This window comes from Tachyglossus aculeatus, chromosome 15 (genome assembly GCF_015852505.1).
Source record: "Tachyglossus aculeatus isolate mTacAcu1 chromosome 15, mTacAcu1.pri, whole genome shotgun sequence".
NCBI classification, from domain to species: Eukaryota; Metazoa; Chordata; class Mammalia; order Monotremata; family Tachyglossidae; genus Tachyglossus; species Tachyglossus aculeatus.
Window position 1 is genome coordinate 23,340,828 of NC_052080.1, and position 26,640 is coordinate 23,367,467.

At 43.1% G+C, this 26,640-nt stretch overlaps 2 protein-coding genes across 3 annotated transcripts; one reads left to right on the top strand and one right to left on the bottom strand.

Annotated features, from left to right (window-relative positions):
- Positions 1–112: 112 nt before the first annotated feature.
- On the top strand, positions 113–12,207 carry MILR1 (mast cell immunoglobulin like receptor 1). Of its 2 annotated transcripts, XM_038757101.1 has the most exons (9): positions 113–195; positions 282–326; positions 1,085–1,375; positions 2,438–2,722; positions 6,041–6,148; positions 8,262–8,351; positions 8,453–8,558; positions 11,588–11,674; positions 11,945–12,207. In XM_038757101.1, the coding sequence occupies exons 1-8, from the start codon at positions 138–140 to the stop codon at positions 11,643–11,645; spliced, it is 1,041 nt and encodes a 346-aa protein (XP_038613029.1). In that variant the 5' UTR covers positions 113–137; the 3' UTR covers positions 11,646–11,674; positions 11,945–12,207. The 2 variants fall into 2 exon arrangements, with proteins under 2 accessions (XP_038613029.1, XP_038613030.1); XM_038757102.1 differs by lacking the exon at positions 6,041–6,148.
- On the bottom strand, positions 10,675–25,572 carry POLG2 (DNA polymerase gamma 2, accessory subunit). The gene is made up of 8 exons (XM_038757148.1): positions 25,137–25,572; positions 20,206–20,332; positions 20,015–20,120; positions 19,293–19,466; positions 17,761–17,901; positions 16,432–16,512; positions 16,135–16,235; positions 10,675–13,604 (listed from the first exon to the last, which is right to left on the bottom strand). Exons 1-8 carry the CDS (start codon positions 25,570–25,572, stop codon positions 13,439–13,441), a joined length of 1,332 nt encoding a protein of 443 aa, XP_038613076.1. The 3' UTR covers positions 10,675–13,438.
- Positions 25,573–26,640: the final 1,068 nt, after the last annotated feature.

Sequence of the window (26,640 nt, forward strand, 5' to 3'; positions counted from 1 at the left end):
CTGGGTATATCTTTTTGCAAATTATGTGAAAGTCCCTCAACTTCCTCAAAAACCCTAAAGCAAAAGAGGAACTTAACAGAAATAGCCGGTCACAACTGCTCACGTCTTTTCGGCCACCCTCTCTGATCTTCGGAAAAATGCTGAACCCCTTGACCATGCTATTCCTTTTGAAAATCCTCTTCTCTTCTACCAAATGTGAGAACCCTGATTATCTTTTTGCTGCCTCAGACTCCAAAATGGAATATAACTATTGTTTCTTCAATGTCATTTTTCTCTCACAGTACAAACAGCTCAGTGGGACTACAATCGAAAGGATGCCGGACAAGGTACGTTTCATTTCCCTTCTGCCTTTACAAAAATTTTCATTTAAACAATTAAATCTGCCCCTTAGTAGATATTAGTATTGGTTTGAATTGGTATGATAAGAGCTTTGTGTTTTAAAACCTTTTGAATTCTTCTTTGCAGTCACAAACACCCCCACCCCCACAAGATTCAGCCCCCCGTGGGACAACCTGATAACCTTGTAACCTCCCTAGCACTTAGAACAGTGCTTTGCACATAGTAAGCGCTTAATAAATGCCATTATTATTATATGGCCAATGTTGAAAGCACCCCCTCCGTATGGCAGGGACTTTGCTCCTGAAGAAGCAGAATTTTACTGGACCTCAATTTTCAAAGTAGCAGCTGTGCTCTGCTCAGCACACTGTAATGCTATGGGAGACACCTTGGCCAACTGGAAAAAGCTTGGATTTGGAAGTCCAGGAGTCAGGTTCTAGTCTCAGCACGGGCCCCCGTGCTGCTGTGTGACTTGGACTATTTAACCTCTCTGGGCTTGTTTCCTCATCCGTAAAATGAAGATGTGCCCAAACTTATTATTTTGTATCCACCCCAGCGCTTACTACAGTACTTCGGCACAAACTCTGACCTCAGGATGGGTGAAAGCCTGGCTGAGCGTAACAGATTTCCCACTTCTTTCCTTAGAGAAAAGAGGGTCTCCTGGATTGCCATCTTTATCTTGTCATGGGTAATTATGGAGGGAATCACAGGGGGCTGTTAATACGCATTTTCAATTTTTGTTTTGCAGACTTCAGAGATTTGCCTCGACCTACTCTGTCCTCTAAAACTAATGAGGTCATAAAGGGCCAGACGGCATCTCTATCTTGTGTCGCCCAGACGAAATCGTTTTCTGTCAAGTACACATTATTCAGAGGAAATAAATGCATAAAAGAGTCTGGTCCTGAGATGGGAAAAGAACAACAAGAGTTTAAGTTAACTATTTCAAACACCAGTGAGTTGGGTACATATAAATGCAAGATTCAATTGCAAGGTTCCAGTGATAAGAAATATAGCAACGACTTCAACTTCACCTTTGTATGTAAGTCGAACATACTGTCTTTGCTTGTAGCAGTAAATAATGAACTTTCAGTAGCTGTACATAAAAATGCCCTATTTTCTTTGGTGAGCATGCTATAATTATGGTAGTTAGGATTATTAGGATTTCTTCCTGTTTTCATTGGCCTTCTTCAATTATTCACTTATACAGAACCTGGTGCCTAAAACAGGATCACGGGCCAAGTTGGGGATCAATAAATATCAAATGATGCACTGATACATTCAGTTTAGGTTTATAACAAACCTACGGCACAAGAGGCCTGGGTCTTGCACAGGGGTAACATTAGACACTGCTATTATGTAAGTTTCTAAACTTGCTTAAATTGTGTTACAGTTGATCTCTAAAAAATATATCCTTGTTACAAACTTATACACTTTAGCTATTGAGCCTCAGGGTCGGTAGTTACCCTGTAGGAGATGGCTACACTCAGAAATGACTGCAAAATAACTCGGGCACCTGTCCTGTTGGTGATAGAGCATGCCTGTCTCTTAACCATGTGTCCGAGCTGTGCTCACTCTAATGGCAAGGGATAAGAAAAAGAGAACGACTGTATTTTCACAAACAAACCACGCAAATAATTCTCAGCATGACTCACACACACATGGATACAGTCTTACTGAAACGAAAGGGGAAGCTCAACTCTACTGAGCTGAAAATTACTGAACCCAGCTAATCGACGAGCAGGGTGTTTGTTAGATTGGAGAAAGCTGCAAAGGGAAGGAAAATGTCTCCGCCACTCCGTGAGAGCTTTGAACCACCACAAAAATCCTGGTACATAACAGTTGTACGTACCAGCTGAGGCACAACCAGTGTTAGCTTCAAAAGAGAAAAGGTTGGCAACCATGTGATCCCGGCAATTTTCTTAACAACTATGATGGCTAAATCCAGGAATAGTCTCCCTCAGAACTAGTGTGGGCATACCGGAATTACAGAACTGGAATGTTGTTACTTTGGAATCAGCAGGGGTGAATTGGGATCATGAAATTTTAGCCTAAATTTGCTCCTTCCCATCACTCACAAACTAAAGTGAACTTCCTCTTCCAGATCCCGTCTCTACACCAGAACTGGAACTCAAACCTTTTAGTACAGAAATAGGCCAACATGTGGAACTGCATTGTTTCTCACTTAATGGATCACTGCCTATCAACTACACATTCTTCAAGGGAAATTCTAGTGTGTCCCCAACAATTTCCAAGACTGTGAGGGAGCCCGCTGTATTTAACTTAACAAACTACGATAACCGGGATTTACATGGATACAAATGCAAGGCTGAAAACAGGTTTCCCAATTATACGGGATACAGCCACAGTGCCAGCATCCCATTAAGAGGTAAGTGCTTTTTATAACATAATGATAATACTAAAAATAGATTAAAATTCAAGAATGGATAGCTTGTCAGTATTAAAGAAGAAGAAGCAGAGAAGCAGCGTGGCTCAGTGGAAAGAGCCCGGGCTTTGGAGTCAGAGGTCATGGGTTCGAATCCCGGCTCCGCCACATGTCTGCTGTGTGACCTTGGGCAAGTCACTTAACTTCTCTGAGCCTCAGTTACCTCATCTGTAAAATGAGGATTAAGACTGTGAGCCGCACGTGGGACAACTTGATCCCATTGTAACTTCCCCAGCGCTTAGAACAGTGCTTTGCACATAGTAAGCGCTTAACAAATGCCATCATTAGTATTATTATTATTAAGACTCCACCTTGTATGCTTTCATAAGATATCATTCATTAGTACCCACAAACCCCAAAGTAAGAAAAATTGAGATTCACAAAGTCCAATATTACTCTTTCATTGCCTTCTATTTCTTCCTCAAAGGCCAAGGGCACCAGATAACTTTTCACCAGCTTTATCTGAAATACAACACTTAACACACTGCCAAAAAATGTGACTTTTGCTAGCTATCTACTCGTGTTACTGGCACAGTTCCCCACGTTTTAGTTCTTTCCAATACTGAGCTCTAATGTTTAAGGAAACAATTAAGTGTACTATTACCCTATTTTGATGTATTTCCTACCCTAGCATGGGAGCCTGTAGAATGACTTTGATACAATCATTCAAAGAAAAAACACCAGCTCTCAGAATTCTCCATTGGAAGCTGAGCAGGAAAGAAGCGGGTTGCCCATTAGAAATCATCAATTGTTTGGGAAAAATGGGTAAAGAAATGTTTGCGGTGATGTGGTGTACATCAAGGATAGCTACATATGCTTCAAAGTCCAAGAAATAGGAGGCCAGTAGATAGAGAGTGCTGGGTTGATGGAGAGAATAACATCAATCAATCCTATTTACTGAGTGCTTACTGTGTGCAGAGCACTGTACTAAGCACATGGGAGAGTACAATATAACAAGGTTGGAAGGCACATTGCCTGCCCATAAGTAGGAGTCTGTTATAGACAAACCAAGAAGTGAAAACTTCATTAGTCAACTCACCATAGTTGAAATGGGATCTGGGGGTGATCAAAGACTTGGCTAATGTGTCTCCTTGAAAAGGATTTCAGCCCACCACACATCATCACACAGGTCTTTGGATTTCATCGGGGACAATTTCCTGGTGGAGAAAGTAAGATAAATCAGCTGGGGGAAAATGCACTTCCTGAGTTAATCCTTCCTAACAGGGAAGAATTAATTGAGGACCTAAAGATGAGTAGGATTAATCACATGATAACTGTATTCAAGATCTTCCCAGAAGGGAAAGGTTAATAAGATTTCACAGGCTTACAGCGCTGGACAGATAGACTTGAGGAAAGCCTGAGAGGCAAAGGAGTCCAAGAAAACGGACTTTCCTTCTAAATGAGAAATCTTCAAGGTCAGGAACAAATTATTCCACCATATAAGCAGAACAAGTAACATACCAAATTAAGGAGAAGCAGTGTCGCATAGTGGATAGAGCATGGATTTAGGAGTCATAATGATCTGGATCTTAATCCCAGCTCTGCCACTTTTCTGCTGTGTGACCTTGGGCTAGTCACTTAACCTCTAAGTGCCTCAGTTCCCTCATCTGTAAAATGGGAATTGATACTCTGAGCCGCACATGGGGTATGGACTGTGTCCAACCTGATTAGCTTGTATCTACCCCAGTCTTAGTACAGTGCCTGGCACGTAGTTGATGCTTAAATGTGATTTTTTAAAAAAATTTGCTCTCCCCAGCACTCTACAAAGGCTCGAAGAGCAAACGTGAGGGGAAAGGACAGTCACTGTACCAGACCTGTGAGGGAGAGGAGTATTTGGGGAAGGGACAGAGGATTATTTTAAAGTGGTAAAGGGAGTGTAAGGCTTTCAACATGGGCCTCATGTGAGACAGGGACCATGTCTAACCTGTCCTATAGCAACCCAATCAGTACAAAGCTTGGCACATGGTTATAACATCGTATATTATTATCCTATTACTATGAAACTGAAAGAGAAGTTAAGTCTTTTTGGATGGAAAGCAAGGACTTTGAGGACAGGGGAGATGCAAGATTGTTTTAATGTAGGAAGTGGTAATTGAAAGCCTGCTTACTGAGCAACTACTTAATGTACACCCTTGTAAGCCTATGGGAAAGTACAACAGAACCAAAAGAGACTGGGTGGGGAGAGTAGAGGGCATTTTTCAGCCCAGGTGGACGAGGGGGAGAAAAGGAAGAAAAGAGACCTACAGCCTTCAGGAACTTTTCAGGGGAAGGAAGGAAAAGTAGGAAGTATTCTTGATAAACTTCTCAGGGCAGCAAAATTAATGAGTAGTTGTGAGAACCCAGGTCTACTTAATAATAATAATAATGGTATTCGTTAAGTGCTTACTATGTGCAAAGCACTGTTCTAAGCACTGGGGAGGATACAAGATGATCGTGTTGTCCCACGTGGGGCTCACAGTCTTAATCCCCACTTTACAGATGAGGTAACTGAGGCTCAGAGAAGTTAAGTGACTTGCCCAAGGTCACACAGAAGACACGTGAGGGAGCCGGGATTAGAACCCATGATCTCTGACTCCCAAGCCCGGGCTCTTTCCACTGACCCACGCTGCTTCTCTCTTTGAAAAACTTGAGAGGTTAAAAGCTTTTGTTTCGTTTAAAAACAGTTTAGAAATCTTGATGTTGCTTTTCTTTACTTTGGCTGAATTTGATGTGGAAGGTTGGAGTGACAACTGACAATCAATCAATGGCATTTATTTAGGACCTCCTGTGTGCAGAATACTAAGTGTACTAAGTGATTGGGAGAGTGCAACAGAGTTGGTAGACACATTCCCTGTCCACAAGGGTTTTACAGTCTAAAGTATTTAAGTACATGTGCAGTTTTGGTGAGGAAAATGTTGAAAGTTGTTTTCTCCTACTGAGAAGCAAAGGAGGAGGACTGGACTTAAATTAAAACTGAAGAGTTTTTGGTTGGACATAAGAACTTGACTGCCAAAGTGATTTAAAAACCCTGCAAAAGGCTACCAAAAGACCTAGTAGAGACATTATCCCTGAAGATCTTTAGGAAAATTTGGGGCCAGACAATCTCTCAAGGTCCATTCTACCTGTGTAATTTGAAGATGCTGTGATTCTGAAATCATTAATGCTACTAGAGAATACTTGAGGAGCAGCTAGGTGAGCTCTTTCAAAGACACAACAGAAAAGTTATTTTTGAGGAGGATGTGCAACTATCAAATAATATCCTGTTTCTTTGCAATGACCTAGGTGAGAGTTGTGCTATTTGTCAGTTGCTAGTGCCTCTTGGGATTCTACTGGGGACAATAGCAGCAATTCTAATAGTTCTATTTTGGATCCTTCCCAAGTACAAAATAAGTAAGTTATTTATGCTTCTTATATGAACTTCCATTTACCTAGTGCTTTTATTTTTCAAAATGCTTTCATGTTGGTTATATTATTTTTGTCCTCCCAGGTAAGGATGGCAAATCATTCTCATTTTACAAATGAGGAAACAGGCACAGAGAGGTTAAGTGACTTGTTTGAGGTATCGCAGCAGATCAGGGGCAGAGCTGGAAATACCAAATTCTGCTCCTGCTGCATGAGCCGTGATCTTGGAAAACCGGGTAACGTGAAGCAGTATTACAACTACCAAACCTGTGCTCCTTCAACTGTAACATTCCCTTCCTTCATAACTTCTTCATAAACAATCAATACCCTGAGGTATTTAAGCACTTAGTGTGTTAACCCCTGGAAGAGGAAAACTCCCTTATTACCAGTGGGTCTCCACTACATGTAGGGTTGAGGAGCCAAAACAATTGATCGTAAAATGGCCAACTTCATAGTTTATCTCCTTCTCCCAACCTTGGAAAGAGCAAAGGAACTCCAGGGATTCCCTTCCCTCTATCCCATATGAGTTTTGTTTCCCGGTTATTGAGTGGGTGCTTCTCCTTCAATGCTCTGCGCACAGTAAATACTCAATAAATTCCAATGAACGATTAACTGACTGGAAGTTAATCCTTAGTGTTAGGAGAAGCCTCCCTCCCAATGTCTAGAAATTCCCCAACCCCTCAAAAAAATTAGGGTACAGAAGTGGAATAATGAGCTACCTTAAAACAGAATCCTATTGCTATTGGCTTTTGATATTAGCTTTATTTCAAGAGACTTCTGGATGGCCTGATTTTCATATTCACTTTCACCCAATCCCATAACCAGATGAAACTAGATTAAACCCCTTCCAATTCCACATACATCTCAACCTCTAGACAGTCACACTGTAGCATCTAATGGAATGGTGGGGACTTAGATCATATCTGTTTACCAAATAAGTTACAAAAATGTACTAACCTAAAGATTTTTAACCAACCTGCCCCCTCACGTCTTGCAAGACAAACAGAAAGCCAACTGAACAACATCATGCTTCTCTTTTTGCCGGGAATAAATCAGTACTCTCTTGAAGTTACTGGCCAGGTAATGGAAGGGTTATAAAGTTTCTCATTGTCTCCTGAACAAAGAATACACTAAAACCTTGTTTAATGCAATAGCTGTGATCTTGGAAAACTGGGTAATGTGAAGGGGTATTATAAATCACTAGGGAATTTGGGCTTTGAGTTCCAAGATTTCATAATTTTCATAATTTTAAAATGTTTCAATCAATCACTTGTATTAAGTGCTTACTGTGTGCAGACTGTACTAAACGGTTGAGAGTATAACATGACAATATAACAGACAAGTTACGTTATATTTTATATGGTAAGTAGTTAAGAATAATTTATATTTAAGAATTCTGTACCTATATTTTTGTGTAACCCTCCATTGTGGCAGTATGTTTCTTTGGGTGCTTTTCCTTACGTATCAGTGCTCCAAGTACACGTAAATTGAATTTAACCTTACATTCCCTGAGGCTGATTGTCTTTCTGTCTCTTTAAATCTGAACAGGAAGACAGGAAGTTATCTGTCTCCCCTGCTTCCTTTGTCTTCCTCATCATCCTGCATAGTGAACAAAGAAGTTACTGAGCCTTTGCCTAAACACAGTGTAGAATTACAGTTTGCCCTCCTTGGAAGAAGGGAAAAGCAGGAGGCGGGACAATGGGCATATAGAAAATATGTTTTGGTAAGGGAGTGCTCACATTCCCCAAGAAGTGCTGGGAAGAGGGTTTCAATTGCGTCTTATTAAAACCACACCAGGCAGATTTACTTCATGTAAAGAAAAAAGGGAAGTCTGCACATCTCAGGAAAAATAGCCATTGGGGAAAAAGGTACTTCTAAAAGAAGTGAATAAGCTTTATGTTCCAGGGCCCTCCCAGTTTGGAGGAGTAGATGTTTCTGATTCTCAGATGGCTTACGGTCATTTAGGGACATTCTTCCATCGGGCTGAAGTTTCCTTAATCCAGAATTTGGAGATTTGACGCAGATAGAAATATCAAGAAAAAAGTGTTACTAAGTTTCTCTACTGAATCTTCTTTATTGCTCAATGTATAACTCACTGCAGGAAATACCAAGACAAACCAGGGTCCAGAGAATGGCAGGAATGAAATCAAGAAGGGAGCAATATATGAGAACATCAGCAGAAACCAAAGAGGTAAGAGCTCTCTGAAAAGCACTGCATCCATAGCCACATCAAGGCCCGTCAACACTATTGAGGCTCATTCTTCAACTCCTGTGAATTTGTCTATAACCCAGGACTGAACAGCATTCAGGAGGTGGAGTACACCAGCATCTTGATCAAGGAAGTGATCCCAGGACAAGGAGATAAGAAGCCTGAGGCTGGAAATTCAGATGACATGAGGCAAAGTCTCTTTTACATTCCTCCACTTTCATGCCCTTCTCCCAGCTATTTCAGAGCTTCAACCTGGAAGTACTTTACTCGTTCACTAATGTTTGTCAAGGCCCTGCTGTTTACCATGGGTTGAGGTTGGCTGAACGTGTTACAGGGGCCACAGAGGTAGATATGAATGAAAAATTTCTCTTTAGGGCATTGGGAAAAATTGTTTTGAGGCCACCCTGGCCAGTAGGTCCTATGGGTCGCCTGAAAGAGGAAGAGCATCCTCATGGTATAGTGGCTGGAATGGTAGCTTTCCTGCTCTGACACCACTCCCTTAATCAATCAATCGTATTTACTGAGCACTTACTGTGTGCAGAGCACTGTACTAAGCGCTTGGGAAGTACAAGTTGGCAACATATAGAGACAGTCCCTACCCAACAGTGGGCTCACAGTCTAAAAGAATGGCATCTTAATGGCATCACTGCCCCTCTGGTGGACCGAACTTCCTCCTCCTCCTTCCTCCACTTTATACAACGGTCGGGGGTGGGAAAGAACAGCTCAGTTGCAGCGGCGATGAGGCCGTCGCTACCACTATCACCAGCATGCCCGAGTAGCCGTTTCTGGATCAGAGAAGGGATCTTCCAGTATGACTGAACAAATGACTGGGCCAGAATCCCCTTGCCTGACTGGAAAGGCCGGTTCTGAGACAGCCACGCAGTAGGTGGCAAACTGTCCTCTGGAGGCTATCACAGCCCGGCCCAACTGGCAGGGAGGTTGAGCCTGGCACCAGCTGGGGGTTAGTACGTGTGGCAAAGCTCCCTGGCTGGTCTGCAGACTCCTGCTGTCTGACCAGGAGCCCAGCCTAGAAGTCTCCCTGAGTGGCACCGGGGAAGTACAATTTCTCCTGGCCAGAGCACATCTTGGGAGTTGGCGGAGGCAACAATCCCCGGGTGGCAGTCGAGTCGGTTTACATTTTGTGTCTGTACAGGTCTGAGTGGGTCTCTATATACCTATGTGTGTGTCTCTGCAGGCATAGCTGTGTGTATGCATGCAGCCGTCTCAGTGGGCCTATAATCCCTGCCCCCTTTTCCCCAATCTCATCTTTGACCACCTCTGCTCCTGGTCCCCTCCTTCTTGTCTCCATCTTCCTTTCTGTTCTCCGTTCTTTTTTTCCTTTATATCTCATTGTCTGTCTGTGACTCCGCTAGCTGTCTTCCCCACCTTTTCAATGGCTCAGGCACGCTGGCTAGGACAGGGGATGGAATGAGAGAAGTGAAATCCAAATCAGTGGGTGGCAGAAGCTGCAATGCTGGAGGAAAGTGGCAAGCAACTCAGCCAAGTGGCAGCAGGTCCCCAGGGCAAGTGGGAGAGGGAGGCACATAGGAACAGTTATGCCTAGCAGCCAAAGTGTGAGGTGGGAACAGTAGGCAGGATTGGAACTGCAGAAATCTAGGAGGGGACAAGGGACAGAGATAGATTAGTATAGTGCTCTGCATAGTTAGTACCCAATAAATACCATTAATTGATTGACTGAAAACAGAGCCTCAAGTAAAACTGGTGTAACAACCCACAGAAGAGCAACTCTGGCTTGTCTTCAGATACACAGGCTCTAGTTGGCAATGAATCCTTAGCAGAATGAGTGTGGCCGAGTGGAAAGAGCACAGGTCCCCGAGTAAAAGGATTGGAGTCCTAATCCTGGCTCCTCCATTTGCCTGCTGTATGAACTTGGACAAGTCACTTTAACTTCCCTGTGCCTCAGTCACCTCATCTGTAAAACGGGGATTAAGACGGTGGCCCCAGTTGGGACACGGACTATGTCCAACCTTGCATCTTCCCCAGTGCTTAGTGCAGTGCCCGGCACATAGTAAGCGCTTAACTACCATTTAAAAACAAAAACAAAAAAATCCTCCATTCCCCATTTACTGAATGCCATCATAAACACTTTTAAATTCCTGATTCATCATCAGGGAATTACATTAGAACAATCAAAATAAAAGAACTGTTTTCGAATGAGTGATTGATGTAATGATAGTTATTGGTAAAGGAAGACTCAGAGGAGACACACAACCACAAAATACAGTAGCGAACCAATGTGATGGGGGTGTTCCTCGAAGTCTCGTTTACATTAGGGAAACAAACGCACACTCAAAATTCTCTTTTATTCTGTAATAAGTAAAAACATTAGTGAAGGAAGAAGTCCTCATACAGTTATTTTTAAAGCAATGAAGACGTTAACCAGCTGGCTAAGGAGTATGGTAGGGATGTTGCCCCAAGATGTTACAGAATAACACGCTATGTTAGTCAAAGGCCTAGAACTTTGTAAAGTGGGATATTCAAGGGAAGCCAGCTAAGAGGTCCAAATGGGTTGAATGAGAATCAAAGAGGCGGCATCCTGAGTTCTGCCATTCCTAGACGGTACGGAACACGAGGAGAAGTAGGAGGGGAGAGTGAACTGTAGCTCTCCAGGTTTTTTCCCCCCTAAGTTTAAGACTCTTCTTTCTCAATATAAAATTCCCTCCTGGCCAGGCTTGGTCAAGATAACGGAAGCCCAAAAGAGGCAAATTTGGGGGGCCTTTAAGACCATATTAGAGAGCTGGGGTAGGAGAGGTTTTTTGTGGCGCAGCTTACTTTCAGGGAAAGGTAGGAGAGCCATGCTCTGGAAGTAAAAGATTAGATTTGAGTGGAGGAGAGAGCCTGGCCTTGTGAAAACAGCAATAGCCTGTTGTAAGTAAATATTACATCTGGTGAGGTGACTACTTTCTCAAACCTCAGCAAACACCACTATGAAACTGTGGGCAGAGGACAGCCATCCCACACACATTAAAAAAAAAAAGCCCCCCAAAACCAAAATAACTATCTTGGAGGAAGTGGTGTCATAAAGTCCACACTAGAGTTTTCACACATATAGACTGATATGATATACGGATTATCACAGAGAATGGCCTAGAGGAGAAAGCTCATGCCCCTGAAATCAAGGACAAAGCTGAACTTGACTTTGTGCAAGTCTAAATGGGCTATTTACACCTGACGAATTTTCTGACTGACTTTTTCAGAAAAAGTGCCAGAAGTGAAAATGACACAAGAGTGATATATACTGAGATCCTCAGATGAAATCTGAAAGAATAAAACAACTTCTCAAGGTAAGTTTCTTTTATATAACAATTATATGTAAAAAAATGAAATGAAACATTTGAAAATATCACTAACCTGGCAGTTTGACAACAAACCAAACGATCCTCATTTTGCATATTTGAACATTGATCTTTTGTTCCAATCGGCTTAGACCAATTCTCAAGCCCATCCCCAAAGAACGCTGCTAACTCCATCTGTAAAAGTCTTTTCTTTTATAAAAACAACCCATCCACTTTGTTGATAAATTCTACTATTTATCTCCATTTTTTTTCCCACAGACGAATTTTAGATGCTGTTTCAACATGGAGAAATCTTTACAGGAAATCAATTATTTTGTAATGAAAACCTACTGCATGCAGAGCAGAGTTCTTGGGAGAGCACAACAAAAGAATACGATGTGGTCCCTGCCCTCAAGGAATTCCCTTAATTAGGTTTTACGTTTCTCTCCTCCCATTTCTAAAAGACAAACCACAAATGAAAACACAGAATAAAGCTTAAAAATGGATGGCTCAAAACTTTGAAATACAAGGTACCTGGAAAATGCACGGAAAAAGTGTTGCCCAAACTGTAGAAGAACAAAAGACTTTCAGATGTGCTTTGGGCCTCTTCCCCCGTTTCCTAAATTTTGGCAGACTTTTGGTATTAATCTTCCCCTGCACTCAAAACTTCCCTCCAAGCAGAACAGGTGCTACCAGAGCTCAGTGGTGCAAACTCTGATCAAAGGAGTTGGAAGGATTCAGCAGATTTCCTTTGGGATTCTCTTATCCCTAGAGCTGCAAATCTAGTCAGATAAAAGCAAAGCTATTGTCGCCAGAGTTTATATTGTTTCTAATCTGAAAGGGAAACCACTACCTTGTGTTGACTGTCCCTCTTGGGTCAACTTCTCTCTGCATCTGGCCCTAAATCTCTGACGGGGTCCCACAAATGTAATCTCTCAGGCCTGGAGTTCCTTGTCTTGGAGCAGAGTCACAGAGCCTAGGGTTCGGGACTGCCCCATGTATACATTAAAGAGCCCATTATCCTTTTTCTGCTAAGAACATATCATCATTTGATACGCAGAGATCACATACAGCATGTTTCACACTGTCAGGCTCCACTCCAGAGCTTGCTCCACTTTGGAGAAGCTGTTGGGATTTTCCTTTGTCATGTTGACGCCCCTTGCACTTCCTGGAACCATTTTAGAATCTATCTCTATTGCAGATCAGTAGTAAAGACAAAAATCTACTGGAAATTTCTGCGTCGTAACCATGGCCTCGTCTCCTTGTGCAAAAGTTTCTCTGAAGGGGCTAAAATGAAGGATGCTGCTAGCTTTGTTAGGAGTAATCTTCACCAAGAGTCCAAAAGCATTTCCAGTTAATTTAGCATAAGGATTGACATTTCAAATCTTCAGGAAACATACCAGAAGATATTTAGAGCACGCACATATATTTACTCATATGGCTGGCTTACATCTATTTAGATACCTTTCCAAAAATGATTTTTAGCCCAGCTTGGAATATATTGTCCTGGAACAGACAATTCAGCTGCCTTCACAGACTGATGAGGACTTGCCAATGGGGCTTGTTCAAATCATTCAGTGTCCCAATATTCCCATTTTCATTCTTGCCATCTTCAAATCACCATCTCATGATACTGAAGGACTTGGGATGGAAGGAGTGATGATGAAGCATCAAAAAATGACTGAATACATCTTTGTCAATGCAGCAGCCTCGACAGAGGAGATGATACAGGAAATACGATCAGCTTGAAACAAACTATTAAGAAACTTTAACCTATACATTTTTGGCTGCTGAAATATACTTGGTTAAAAAATCTGTAACTTTAGAAATATGCATCATTTCCTTTATCGTAGTGTCTCTGCTTCTCAGTTGTATTACTCCATTTTCCAGAGTAACATCAGTAATGAGAACTGTGAAGAGGATACTCATTTCATCATACCTGAAAAAAAAGTTAAAATTTCATAGATCACAAGTTCCAACAGTACTCTCTTTCTCACTGCACCATTCGGCTTAAGTTGCGCTGTGGTGTACAAACAGTTGTCCTTCGATTATGCAGATAATAAATACTCTTGCCTGAGAGATTTCATGCAAGCAAGAATGTAGGAGGAAAAACAGGCCCTTTCACAAAAAGATAAGAGGGCATCTTTTCCTGCCCTTTGCCCTTGTGGGTGAGCAGGTGCTACCCAAAATGGGCATAGTCAGGCGTTAGGATGCTGTTACCACCTCTTTTGAAAACACAGAACCCGATAGCAAGATTCCCAAGTCACTCCAGAAGACTAAAATCTAGATTTTTCTGAATCGTATTTACAAGATAATTCAAGAGAATTTCCCATTTTCTAAAAGCTGAAACTGAAATTCTAAAAATCCATCAGTTCTTTAAACAAACTGTGGTTGAATTTCCAAAATCGATTCGTAAAAAATAATGCAGCTACTGTAAAGGAAGACACCGAGCAAGGTGGAGGATTCTGGGGAAGTTGTTTATTGCTCGGGGGCCAATCTGAATTGGGGGCCTGGTACAGAACAGACCACCTAAGGGGTCCACAAAGCCCAGTACAGCCCCCTCCCCACGTGCAGTAATAATAATCATGATGGCATCTGTTAAGCGCTTACTACGCGCCAAGCACTGTTCTAAGCGCTGGGGTAGATATAAGGTAATCAGGTTGTCCCACTTGGGGCTCATAGTCCTAATCCCTACTTTACAGATGAGATGACTGAGGCACAGAGAAGTTAAGTGACTTGCCCAAAGCCACACAGCTGACAAGTGGCAGAGTCGGGATTAGAACCCACGACCTCTGACTCCAAAGCCCGGGCTCTTTCCTCCACTAAGCCACAGTAGAAACAGAGGCCTCTCTCCAAAGAGGATGGAAGGTTTCTTCCAGGAAAGAGGGGCAAAGGAGAAACACGTGGATTAACCAATGGGCAACGAAGTGGAAAGGAGTCATAAAAAGTATAATAATCTCTCACCACAGAGTTACAGTGAGTGGCCTCCCCCAGGCACAACTCCGATTCTCTGCTTCCCAGTGGAAAGACTGACCCTGGTTATTTACAAATGAGTTCTCGGAAGGCTGGGTTGCCTCTGTCAGAGCGGGGCAGGGCACTTCTGAACGCTGTGCCAGCCAGGACGTCTCCCACCTTGCCTTTTAGCCGTCACGTGGCCTGGGTAACTCAGCTCCAATAACGTGTGCCCCGTGGCAATTCCCGAAATTCCCTGTGCCAGGCATGGACCCCATACTTGGGGCTTCCAAAAGAAGAGGGGAGACAGATCCCTGAACAGATTCTCTCCCCAAACTGGGCACAGGTGGAAATCTGTGGGACTGGTCACTAGAAATGGCAGTTTGGATTTGACCGTAGGTCAGATTGTATTGAAGGCAGTTAGGAAATTGGGCCGGCCCTAACGGGCCAGACAGAGTCCTTCCCAGCAGTCCTTATATGACTGATCATTTCTCCTGCAACAATCAAAAAATTTTTTATGGTATTTGTTAAGTGCTTACTATATGCAGGCACTGTACTAAGCCCTGGGGGTAGATACACAATAATTAGGTTGGACACAGTCCATGTCCCACAGAGGACTCACAGTCTTAATCCCCATTTTATAAATGTGGTAACTGAGGCCCGGAGAAGTTAAGTGACTGGTCCAAACTCACGCAGAAGACACGTATCAGAGCCAGGCTCAGAACCCTGGTCCTCTCTCAGGCCTGTGCTCTTTCCACCAGGCAATGCTGATTCTGTATAAACTTTCTTCTAACACTCGCATGAGCATAAATAAAAATAAACTAACACAAAAAACCCTTACATTTGGTTAAATTTTGCCCTTTTCTTCTGTGGAAAAAACAGGTTCTATTTGAAACTGCTCAAATAAGAAAACCAAATTTTTCCAGGGCTTGAATTTGCTCTCTGGTAAAAGCTAGGCATTTTAGAAGGAAGATTAAATCTTTCAGATCACCAGTGAAGAGACTGGTGTGTTGTTCCCTTTTAGGCAACCATCTGCAATTAACTAGAGTTAATGTCTCACCCAACATGCACAAATGAGTAGTGCAGGGACCAAAAAGAAAGACACAGGTATTGATTGGGAGGAACACGAATTGGCCCTCAAACTTTTTAATCTGTTTCTGCAAAGGCAGATGCTGTGATGGGGATAAACCCCTAGCAAACAAGGAAAGTAAGAGTTAAAAGTTGCAGAAAAGTGCCTTAAAAGCATAAATAAGGAGCTTTGTGAAAAGAAAAGTCACAGTTAATTTTGTTGGGGTTTTTTTAAATGGTATTTACTAAGCACTTTGCTGGGCAATGGGGTAGATACAAGATAATCAGATTGGACACAGTCTGATTTGTGAATGAAATAACTATTTGTTTTTATCCACTGAAAAGAATTTTACTGATCCTGAGTTTATGATGAGCAAAATGGGTGCTTTGTTACATGCTGAGAAATGGTGTACAAACAGATTTTTCATTACCAGGATAGATTTTCTTACTTTGAATAAAGTTGCTCCAGGGAAGAGTGCATGGCTTCCAAATAACCTGGCCAAACGGATATTCCATTTTCTGATAATTCATTAAATAATCCCTGACAAACCTAGAGAAACAACACAACCGTTAACAGCCTGAAAGCCATCCCTGAAACTGTGTTATTTTAAAACTATATGCCTTGCCTATGCAAATATACTAGCTTGACAAAATGTGATGCAATTAGAAAATCATTTCAAAATGAAATGGACAATATAATCAGATCTATAACAGAAAACTCAAAAAAAGGACCTTTTATTACATACCTGTCTCAACTCCGTAACTGGGCCTTTTCCTATATTCAATGCCACCTTAACAGGGGCTAAACAAGGGTGAAGTTTAAGTACCTAAGGTGGTCATGAGAAATAAAAAAAAAAGATCATTGTACTTTGGATTACATAAGATAGCCCAAGCATGCACATAAATGTGGATCCATATTTTAAAACTTTCCATGAAATGCCAAGTAAGGAAATTATGGCCAAATAAGGAAATTATGGCCCAAGAGACAGAGGCCAGAGAAACCTCCGAGAGTGCCACTTGCCAAGAGAAAACAGCATTTATTGACCTCAGAAGACAAAGCACTGATCATTAAGATCACAGGGACAGGGGACAGGGCCAGTGACCTCAGGTCTTTGAACCTGGAAACCCTAAGAACACTCTTGTAAGAGTAAGTTCAGGGGAACATATAGTGGGAGAAATTAAAGATAACTTGTGGACACAAACATCTTGTACAATCAAGACCCCTCTTTTGGAATAACTGGCCAAGCTATTTTATCCAACTTTCCAAATCTAATGGCACCAGAAAGCCATGTATGAAAACTTTGTATCATGTGTCAGGCCAAGAGGCACCAAGGATCTTAAGTGATTGTTAATAGTTGCCACATGAAAAACCTAAGCAACTTCTAGGATTTGATACTAGGGCAATTGCTGCCCTGTCTGGAGTAAAAACACAGAGCATCTATGGAGAGAGTACTTCTGAAAGAGAATAATGATCTTGTTTGCTTCTCCCAAACCAGACCTGAGAGTTGCACTGTAGAAATTACGTAATCTACTGCTTTGCTTTTGGAGAAAACATCACTGCTACTGTAGCCAAGTGAAGTGGCATTACCATCCTAAAGGTTTTATCATCTTTTTCCATTCACTCTGTAATATTTTTGTAATTCTTTAGCGTTATGGTTTCATAATAATAATGATGGTATTTGCTAAGCGCTTACTACGTGCCAAGCACTGCGCTAAGCGCTGAGCACTGCTCTAAGTGCTGAATACGTGATACATTTCATGATATCAGGATGTGTTTCATGATACAGCTTTCTTATTAGTTTGGATCCTAGTAACTCCTGGACTCCTGAGAAGATTTTGCTATTGCTTTTACCGATAAAAAGGTCTTTCTGAATATTTAACTGCCTCTATAATTTTACACGGAACGAGTGTGGTCATGCAAAGCCCAGAGACAAGTGAGCAATACATGAAACTAATGGGACACTAAGGTTTTGGAAGCTGAAACTTCAAGATGGCAAAAACTGTCACAAACCTTTAGGATGTAATTATATAATTTTGGCTTCCCACATTTTTCTTCTGAATCCCCCCAAAAGCACCTTTCTCTGCAGAGTTATTTTTCTTGTAAGGGAGCTCTCTGACTGCTGAAATGAATCATAGAGGAAAGCTAGGACTCCTCGGTCTAGATCTCCACTCAAAGAGAGAACGTGAGGAACAACGCTTTTTCTTCCATCTCGGCCCTTCGGTGGAAACAAGGACAGAAAAACACAGTAAGTACTGAAAGTACCGGCCGGCATATCTTGCATTCTGAATGGCTCTCAATCAAATTACGAAGACAATATTATTATGGTCCTTGGGAGCAGCGATCAAGGGTACCGACTGTTTTGGATCATACTCTCCCATGTGCTTAGTACCGTGTCCGGGACACGGTAGGTGCTCAATACGTACAACTGATTGTGGGAACAAAAATAAAAATAGTTCTTTCCTCTGTGCCCAGGAGAGAAGCAAATAAGTCCTCCCAGATGATGAGGGGAAGAAAACCTTCCTCTAGGTCACATTGACTACCAGAGCCAACAAACCTCAGAACCACCAACAGTGCCACTCCTCTCTGTTTCCCAGAAAGGGATGTGCAGCAATGGCCACTGTGCAAGTGGCAGACTTCCTGGTCATACAACATCAATGATTCAAATAGTATTATTTGTATTAAATACTACTACTATTAATAATAATAATGCCAGGAATGTGGCCATGTCCCCCTAAGGGGATAAACTAAGTTAATTAATTATCAGTACAGGAACAGAAGTAGCAAAGGTAGTTCCACAGCATTACAAATCTCATCTTAATACCGATTTACAAAGACCACACCGAAAAGCGTGTTCAACCTGTTTGGAAACAGGGCTCTTGGTTCAGATGGCAAAGTATCGAACAAGAATAATCATTTTCCACACAATCAGTCCCAAATAAACTGGATTAAAGCCAACAATCCATATCATATGCAAACAACCACTATACTATGGGCTCTGCAGTCAGTTCTTCCAAAACAACACGTTTTCCTTTTGCATATTAGATAAAAAAAACACTCTCCGGGATTTAAGGAACATTCTTCCAACAATGCACATCTGTCTGGTTAGAACACATTGGGTTTGAAGAAACAACTATTATCCTTAACATCACGATGATGATGTTAGGGGTGCTTGCTACGCTCTTACTATGTTTCAAGAGGTTCAAGAATACAAACAGAACTGCTTGTATAGGCAACTGATCCAAAGTTACTTCATTTACATACCACATAAAAAGTAATCACTTGGAATAAGAATTGGCGGTATGACCTCAGAATCATGGCAGAATTCAAAATAAATAACGTACATGGAATTGTTCAACAGTAAACAACATAAGAAGGCATCCAAGAAGAAATCCAAGAAGATAAGCACAAGGGGTGGGCTTCAATATAACTATCTATTTGCCTTAAGCCCTAAATCGACTTCCTTTTAACAATTAGCTCTTTTAAGGAGAAAAAATACATGCCATAAGGTTAATCCTTTTTAACAATTAGCTCTTTTAAGGAGAAAAAATACATGCCATAAGGTTAACCCTGACTATAAATGTATAGTCAAAGTAAGGGAAATCTTACATGCAACGTGGAATCATTTCCAGGATACATTTGTAAAAGTTCATGATCTCCTAGATTCCACAAATCTTCTATCGGCTCCTTTCCCCATGGAAAACTGTAGTACAATTTGATTCCTTTTCGGCCCGCTTCATCCTGACAGTCGCTGCTACTGAAGTTTGATGGAGTTAAAGCAAACTAAAAAATAAGAAGTAAAATCAAATTATTGTATGCCACTAATGATCACCAACCCTAGAATCTCTTGGTAAATTTCTACAGCTTGGGGCCTTTTAGAGAAGCACCAGCTGAATATTAAACTGATTTGCTGTAACACTTATTCTGAGATTGACATTTGATATAGCTGATGAAAAAGAAATGCAGCAGCAGACACCAAAATTACTTGTCGTGCAAGAGCCACTTGCCTTGCTCCTGGCCACCAGCAATGCTAAAGGCACTTGAAAAATCAAAATTCAAACATAGGTTTCGGCAAGGGCTAATTCAAAATGTTAAGGATATTGATAGGGACTGTCTCTATGTGTTGCCAACTTGTACTTCCCAAGCGGTTAGTACAGTGCTCTGCACACAGTAAGCGCTCAATAAATACGACTGATGATGACGACTGATGATCAACTCATGAAACACAACCATGTTATTCAATTCTGCTAGACGTAAGAAGTCACGTGGGAAAAGACACAATCATTTCACTGGGAAAATGAAGTTTCTCAATTGAAATCTGGTTAGGTTACCTTTCTCCACCACAGGAGTCGATGACGCAACCAGAAATCAAGCCACTGTCCTGCAGTTCTTGGAGGGGCAAACCACACGAGGGAAGAAACCGTCCTTTCACCTACTCTTTAAATAATGGGAAGGTCAGTAAGTTAGCACTCTCAAGATATAAGAACTTTTAAAAACTGATTAAAAACGACAACTTGTGTACCTTGTGATGCCATGATTTCCATTCCCAGCATCAGGAATGGGGTGAAAACACACCCCGACTTGGGCTAGACCATAAGGCAACTTCCTATTGACCAAATCCAGGCAGTTCACATATTGCTCCAAAGCACCTATCCCCCGACAAAAAAACAACAACAAAACTCCAGTTATTTCACATCTTTGAAAAGTATGAGGATGACAGTAATGATAGTAATTAAGGTACTTGTTAAGCGCTTACTATCGCCAGACACTGTACTAAGTGCCGGGGTGGATACGAGCCAATCGGGTTGGGTTGTATCAAGCCCCATTTGACAGATGAGGTAACTGAGGCACAGAGAAGTTAAGGGACTTTCCCAACATCACACAGCAGATGAGTGGTGGAGTGGGGATTAGAACCCACGACTTTTGATTCCCAGGCCCTTGCTCTAGCCCCTATGCCATGCTGCTTCTCTATGGATTTGCTAGTCAATAACTGTGATATTTTTTTAAATGGTCTTTGTTAAGTGCTGATGGTGTGCCAGGCATTGTACTAAGCACTCAACAATATTAGTGAAACTACTAACAAAGAAAGTATTTTATACTTGGATAGCCTCAACACTGACAGTGTTAGATTAATAGCCAGTTTAAACCAAATAGTAGTGGCTACTTGGTGGTGGTGATGATGATGGTATTTGTTAAGCGCTTACTATGGGCCAAGCACTGTTCTAAGCACTGAAAATAATGATGGCATTTATTAGGTGCTTACTATGTGCAAAGCACTGTTCTAAGCGCAGGGGAGGTTACAAGGTGATCAGGTTGTCCCAAACGGGGCTCACAGTCTTCATTCCCATTTTCCAGATGAGAGAACTGAGGCCCAGAGAAGTTAAGTGACTTTGCCCAAAGTCACACAGCCGACAAGTGGCGGAGCCGGGATTCGAACCCGTGACCTCTGACTCCAAAGCCCGGGCTCTTTCCACTGAGCCACGCCGGTGTAAAGCACCGAAAAAGGACACAGATGAGATAGGGTCCCTGGTCCCCAAGGGGTTCACAATTTAACAAAGAGTGTTTTGAGGAGTTGGTGACAGACGCATGAGGAAAAATGAAACGAAAATATAAAAGAAAAAAGTGAAACCCCACAAAAATTAGAATAACTATTAGGTTATTCTAATAGTATAACAGTATTATAATAGTATAATAGTATTATAATAGTATAACCTATTCTATAGAATAACTATTAGGTTATTATAACCCCCTATTGTTATTATTATTATTATTATTATTATTATTATAGGGTCCCTGCTCCCCAAGGGGTTCACAATTTAACAAAGACTGTTTCGAAGAGTTGGTGACAAACACATGAAGAACAATGACACAAAAACATAAAAGGAAAAAGCGGAACCCCACAAAGATTAGAATAACTATTAGGTGTCCCGTCCCCTATTATTATTATTATTATGATAGGGTCCCTGCTCCCCAAGGGGTTCACAATTTAACAAAGAGCGTTTCGAAGAGTTGGTGACAGAAAAATGGGGCAAGATAACACAAAAATATAAAAGGATAAAGTGAAACCCCACAAAGATTAAAATAACTATTAGGTATCCCGTGCCTTATTATCATTATCATTATTATTATTATTATTATTGGGTCCCTGCTCCCTAAAGGGTTCATAATTTAACAAAGAGTGTTTCAACGAGTTGGTGACAGACAAATGAGGCAAGATGACACAAAAATATAAAAGGAAAAACTGAAACCCCACAACGATTAAAGTAACTATTAGGTGTCCCGCCCCTTATCATTACTATTATTATAGGGTCCCTGCTCCCCAAGGGGTTCACAATAAGAGTGTTTCGAAGCATTGGTGACCGACACACGAGGAAAGATGGAGCAAAAATATAAACCCCAAAATTCATTCATTCATTCAATCGTATTTATTGAGCGCTTACAGTGTGTAGAGCACCGTACTAAGCGCTTGGGAAGTACAAGCTGTCAACATATAGCGCTTGGGAAGTACAAGTTGTCAACATATAGAGACAGTCCCTACCCAACAGTGGGCTCACTGCCTAGAAGGGGGAGACAGACAACAAAACAAATTAAGCAAATAAAATAAACAAAATAAATATGTACAAAATAAAATAAATAGAGTAATGAATAGAAGGGGGAGACAGACAACAAAGCAAAACATATTAACGGAATATAGTAGAATAAGTATGTACAAATGAAATAGAGTAATAAATACATACAAACATATAGACAGGTGCTATGGGGAGGGGAAGGAGGTAAGGCGGGGGGAATTCATTCATTCATTCATGCAATCGTATTTATTGAGCGCTTACTGTGTGCAGAGCACTGTACTAAGCGCTTGGGAAGTACAAGTTGGCAACATCTAGAGATGGTCCCTACGCAACAGCGGGCTCACTGTCTAGAAGGGGGAGACAGACAACACCACAAAACATATTAACGAAATATGATAGAATAAATCTGTACAAATGAAATAAAAAGAGTAATAAATGCGTACAAATATATATACAGGTGGTGTGGGGAGCACTCATTCATTCCATCGTATTTATTGAGCGCTTACAGTGTGCAGAGCACCGTGCTAAGCGCTTGGGAAGTCCAAGTTACAGCTTTAATAATAATCAATCAATTAATCAATCAATCGTATTTATTGTGCACTTACCGTGTGCAGAGCACGGGACTAAGCGCTTGGGAAGTACAAGTTGGCAATATATAGAGACGGTCCCTACCCAACAGTGGGTTCACAGTCTAAAAGGGGGAGACAGAGAACAAAACCAAACATACTAACAAAATAAAATAAATGGAATAGATATGTACAAGTAAAATAAATAAATAGAGTAATAAATATGTACAGACATATATCCATATATACAGGTGCTGTGGGGAAGGGAAGGAGGTAAGATGGGGGGGGATGGAGAGGGGGACGAGGGGGAGAGGACGGAAGGGGCTCAGTGTGGGAAGGCCTCCTGGAGGAGGTGAGCTCTCAGCAGGGCCTTGAATCAATCAATCAATCATATTTATTGAGCGCTTACTGTGTGCAGAGCACTGTACTAAGCGCTTGGGAAGTACAAATTGCCAACATATAGAGACAGTCCCTATCCAACATTGGGCTCACAGTCTAAAAGGGGGAGACAGAGGACAAAACCAAACATACTAACAAAATAAAATAAACAGAATAGATATGTACGAGTAAAATAAATAAAAAGATAAAGTAATAAATATGTACAAACACATAAATATATATATATATATATATATATATATATATACAGGTGCTGTGGGGAAGGGAAGGAGGTAAGATGGGGGAATGGAGAGGGGGACGAGGGGGAGAGGAAGGAAGGGGCTCAGTCTGGGAAGGCCTCCTGGAGGAGGTGAGCTCTCTGTAGGGCTTACTCCCCAGTAAGTCCTGGGGAGGTTACCAGGTGATCCCACGGGGGGCTCACAGTCTTAATCCCCGTTTTACAGATGAGGGAACTGAGGCCCAGAGAAGTGAAGTGACTTGCCCCAACTGACAGCTGACGGGGCCGGGATTTGAAGGCACGACCTCTGACCCCGGAGTCCGTGCTCCTTCCACCGAGCCCCGCTGGTTCTCCCGCTTTGAAGGGTGCGCTTAGTCCAGTGCTCTGCACACAGTAAGCGCTCAATTAATACGATTGATTGATTGACTGATTGATTGATTAGGCGCTTGGGAAGTACAAGGTGGCAACCTATAGAGACAGTCCCTACCCAACAGTGGACTCACAGTCTCAAAGGGTTGGAAAGTGGCTTCACTTCAGAGAAGTGACTTTGGGCAAGTCACTTCAGAGAAGTGAAGCAACTTGCCCAGTGTGGCTCAGTGGAAAGAGCCCGGGCTTTGGAGTCAGAGGTCCTGGGTTCGAATTCCGACTCCGCCACATGTCTGCTGTGTAATCTCGGGCAAGTCACTTCACTTCTCCGGGCCTCAGTTCCCTCATCTGTAAAATGGGGATGAAGACTGTGAGCCCCCCGTGGGACAACCTGATCACCCTGTATCCTCCCCAGCGCTTAGAACAGTGCTTTGCACATAGTAAGCGCTTGACAAATGCCTATTTTTATTATTATTCCGACTCCACCACATGTCTGCTGTGTGATCTCGGACAAGTCACTTCACTTCTCCGGGCCTCAGTTCCCTCATCTGTAAAATGGGGATGAAGACTGTGAGCCCCCCGTGGGACAACCTGATCCCCCTGTATCCTCCCCAGCGCTTAGAACGGTGCTTTGCACATAGTAAGCGCTTAACAAATGCCTATTTTTATTATTATTCCGACTCCACCACATGTCTGCTGTGTGATCTCGGGCAAGTCACTTCACTTCTCCGGGCCTCAGTTCCCTCATCTGTAAAATGGGGATGAAGACTGTGAGCCCCCCGTGGGACAACCTGATCACCCTGTATCCTCCCCAGCGCTTAGAACGGTACCTGGCACATAGTAAGCGCTTAACAAATGCCTATTATTATTATTATTATTCCGACTCCACCACATGTCTGCTGTGTGATCTCGGACAAGTCACTTCACTTCTCCGGGCCTCAGTTCCCTCATCTGTAAAATGGGGATGAAGACTGTGAGCCCCCCGTGGGACAACCTGATCGCCCTGTATCCTCCCCTGCGCTTAGAATGGTGCTTTGCACATAGTAAGCGCTTAACAAATGCCTATTATTATTATTATTATTGCCCCAAGTCACACAGCTGACTGTGTAAAAAATCCCCGTTTTACAGATGAGGGAACTGAGGCCCAGGGAAGTGAAGTGACTCGCCCCAACTGACAGCTGAAGGGGCCGGGATTTGAAGGCACGACCTCTGACCCCGGAGTCCGTGCTCTTTCCACCGAGCCCCGCTGGTTCTCCTAGTTTGAAGGGAGCGCTTAGTCCAGTGCTGTGCACATAGTAAGCGCTCAATAAAGACGATTGAATGAATGAATGGTTACCGTGTAGGAGGTCCGCCCTGAGGGCGGGCGCGTTGTGGAGGCGGGCGTCCGGGGCGTCGGGGACGACCCTGAGGGCGGGCGTTGTCGGGGGTCGGGTCGGGTGGGCCTGCAGCGCCGCCTCCACGGGGAACACCCGCTGTCGGAGCGGGCCCAGGCCGGCCCACCACTCCGACGACAGGTTCTGCTTCAGCGCCGCGCCGGCGGGGCCCAGCCGGGGCCCCGGGCCCGCCCGCAGCACGCGGCTGCCTTCCCTCACGCGCTCCCGGGGCCCCAGCACGAAGTGCCGCCGGACGCACACGGACAGCAGCGGCTCCAACGGCGGGGCGGCGGCGTCGTCGAGGGCGGCCGCGCACAGAGATCGCCTCAGGCCGGGATGACTCCCAGCCCGTCCCGACATTCCCGCCAGGAGGAGGCGCGCGCCGGACCCCGACGCCATTCCCGCCACCCCCTCACCACGTGGACGGACCACGCATGCGCCCCCCTGAAGGGACTCCTTCCGGCCGGCCTCAGACCGCCCCACCCTTTTTTTTTTCTTAAATAGCGTTTATTCATTCATTCAGGCGTATTTATTGAGCGCTTACTGTGTGCAGAGCACTGTACTGAGCGCTTGGGAAGTACACGTTGGCAACCTAATTATTAATCGCCTACTCTGTAAAAGGAGGTAGAAGGCCGGCCGGACCACGCATGCGCCCCCCGGGACTGACTCCTTCCGCCCGGCCTCAGGCCCCCCCTTTTTTTTTCTTAAATGGCGTTTATTCATTCATTCAGGCGTATTTATTGAGCGCTTACTGTGTGCAGAGCACTGTACTGAGCGCTTGGGAAATACAAGTTGGCAACCTGATTATTAATCGCCTACTATGTGCAAGCAGGTAGAAGGCCGGCCGGACCACGCATGCGCCCCCCGGGACGCACTCCTTCCGGCCGGCCTCAGGACCCCCCCCCCCTTGTTTTAAAAAAAATACCGTTTATTCATTCATTCAGTCGTATTTATTGATCGCTTACGGTGTACAATCAATCAATCAATCGTATGTATTGAGCGCTTACTGTGTGCAGAGCACTGTACTGAGCGCTTGGGAAGTACACGTTGGCAACCTAATTATTAATCGCCTACTATGTACAAGCAGGTAGAAGGCCGGCCGGACCACGCATGCGCCCCCCGGGATTGACTCTTTCCGGCCGCCTCAGGCCCCCCTCTTTTTTTTCTTAAATGGCGTTTATTCATTCATTCAGGCGTATTTATTGAGCGCTTACTGTGTGCAGAGCACTGTACTGGGCGGTTGGGAAGTACACGTTGGCAACCTAATTATTAATCGCCTACTCTGTACAAGGAGATAGAAGGCCGGCCGGACCACGCATGCGCCCCCCGGGACTGACTCCTTCCGCCCGGCCTCAGGGCCCCCACTTTTTTTTTCTTAAATGGCGTTTATTCATTCATTCAGGCGTATTTATTGAGCGCTTGCTGTGTGCAGAGCACTGTACTGAGCGCTTGGGAAATACAAGTTGG

Bases quoted from the DNA above. Each gene is read 5' to 3' on its own strand.
- MILR1 (XM_038757101.1), top strand. From the start codon at position 138: ATGCTGAACCCCTTGACCATGCTATTCCTTTTGAAAATCCTCTTCTCT. The intron at 327-1,084 runs GTACGTTTCATT...TTTGTTTTGCAG, and splicing joins TCGAAAGGATGCCGGACAAG to ACTTCAGAGATTTGCCTCGA. The intron at 1,376-2,437 runs GTAAGTCGAACA...TTCCTCTTCCAG, and splicing joins CTTCAACTTCACCTTTGTAT to ATCCCGTCTCTACACCAGAA.
- POLG2 (XM_038757148.1), bottom strand. From the start codon at position 25,572: ATGGCGTCGGGGTCCGGCGCGCGCCTCCTCCTGGCGGGAATGTCGGGA. The intron at 16,513-17,760 runs GTGCTTTTGGGG...TGACCACCTTAG, and splicing joins AAATAACTCTGCAGAGAAAG to GTACTTAAACTTCACCCTTG. The intron at 16,236-16,431 runs GTATGTAATAAA...TTGTTTCTCTAG, and splicing joins CAGTTACGGAGTTGAGACAG to GTTTGTCAGGGATTATTTAA.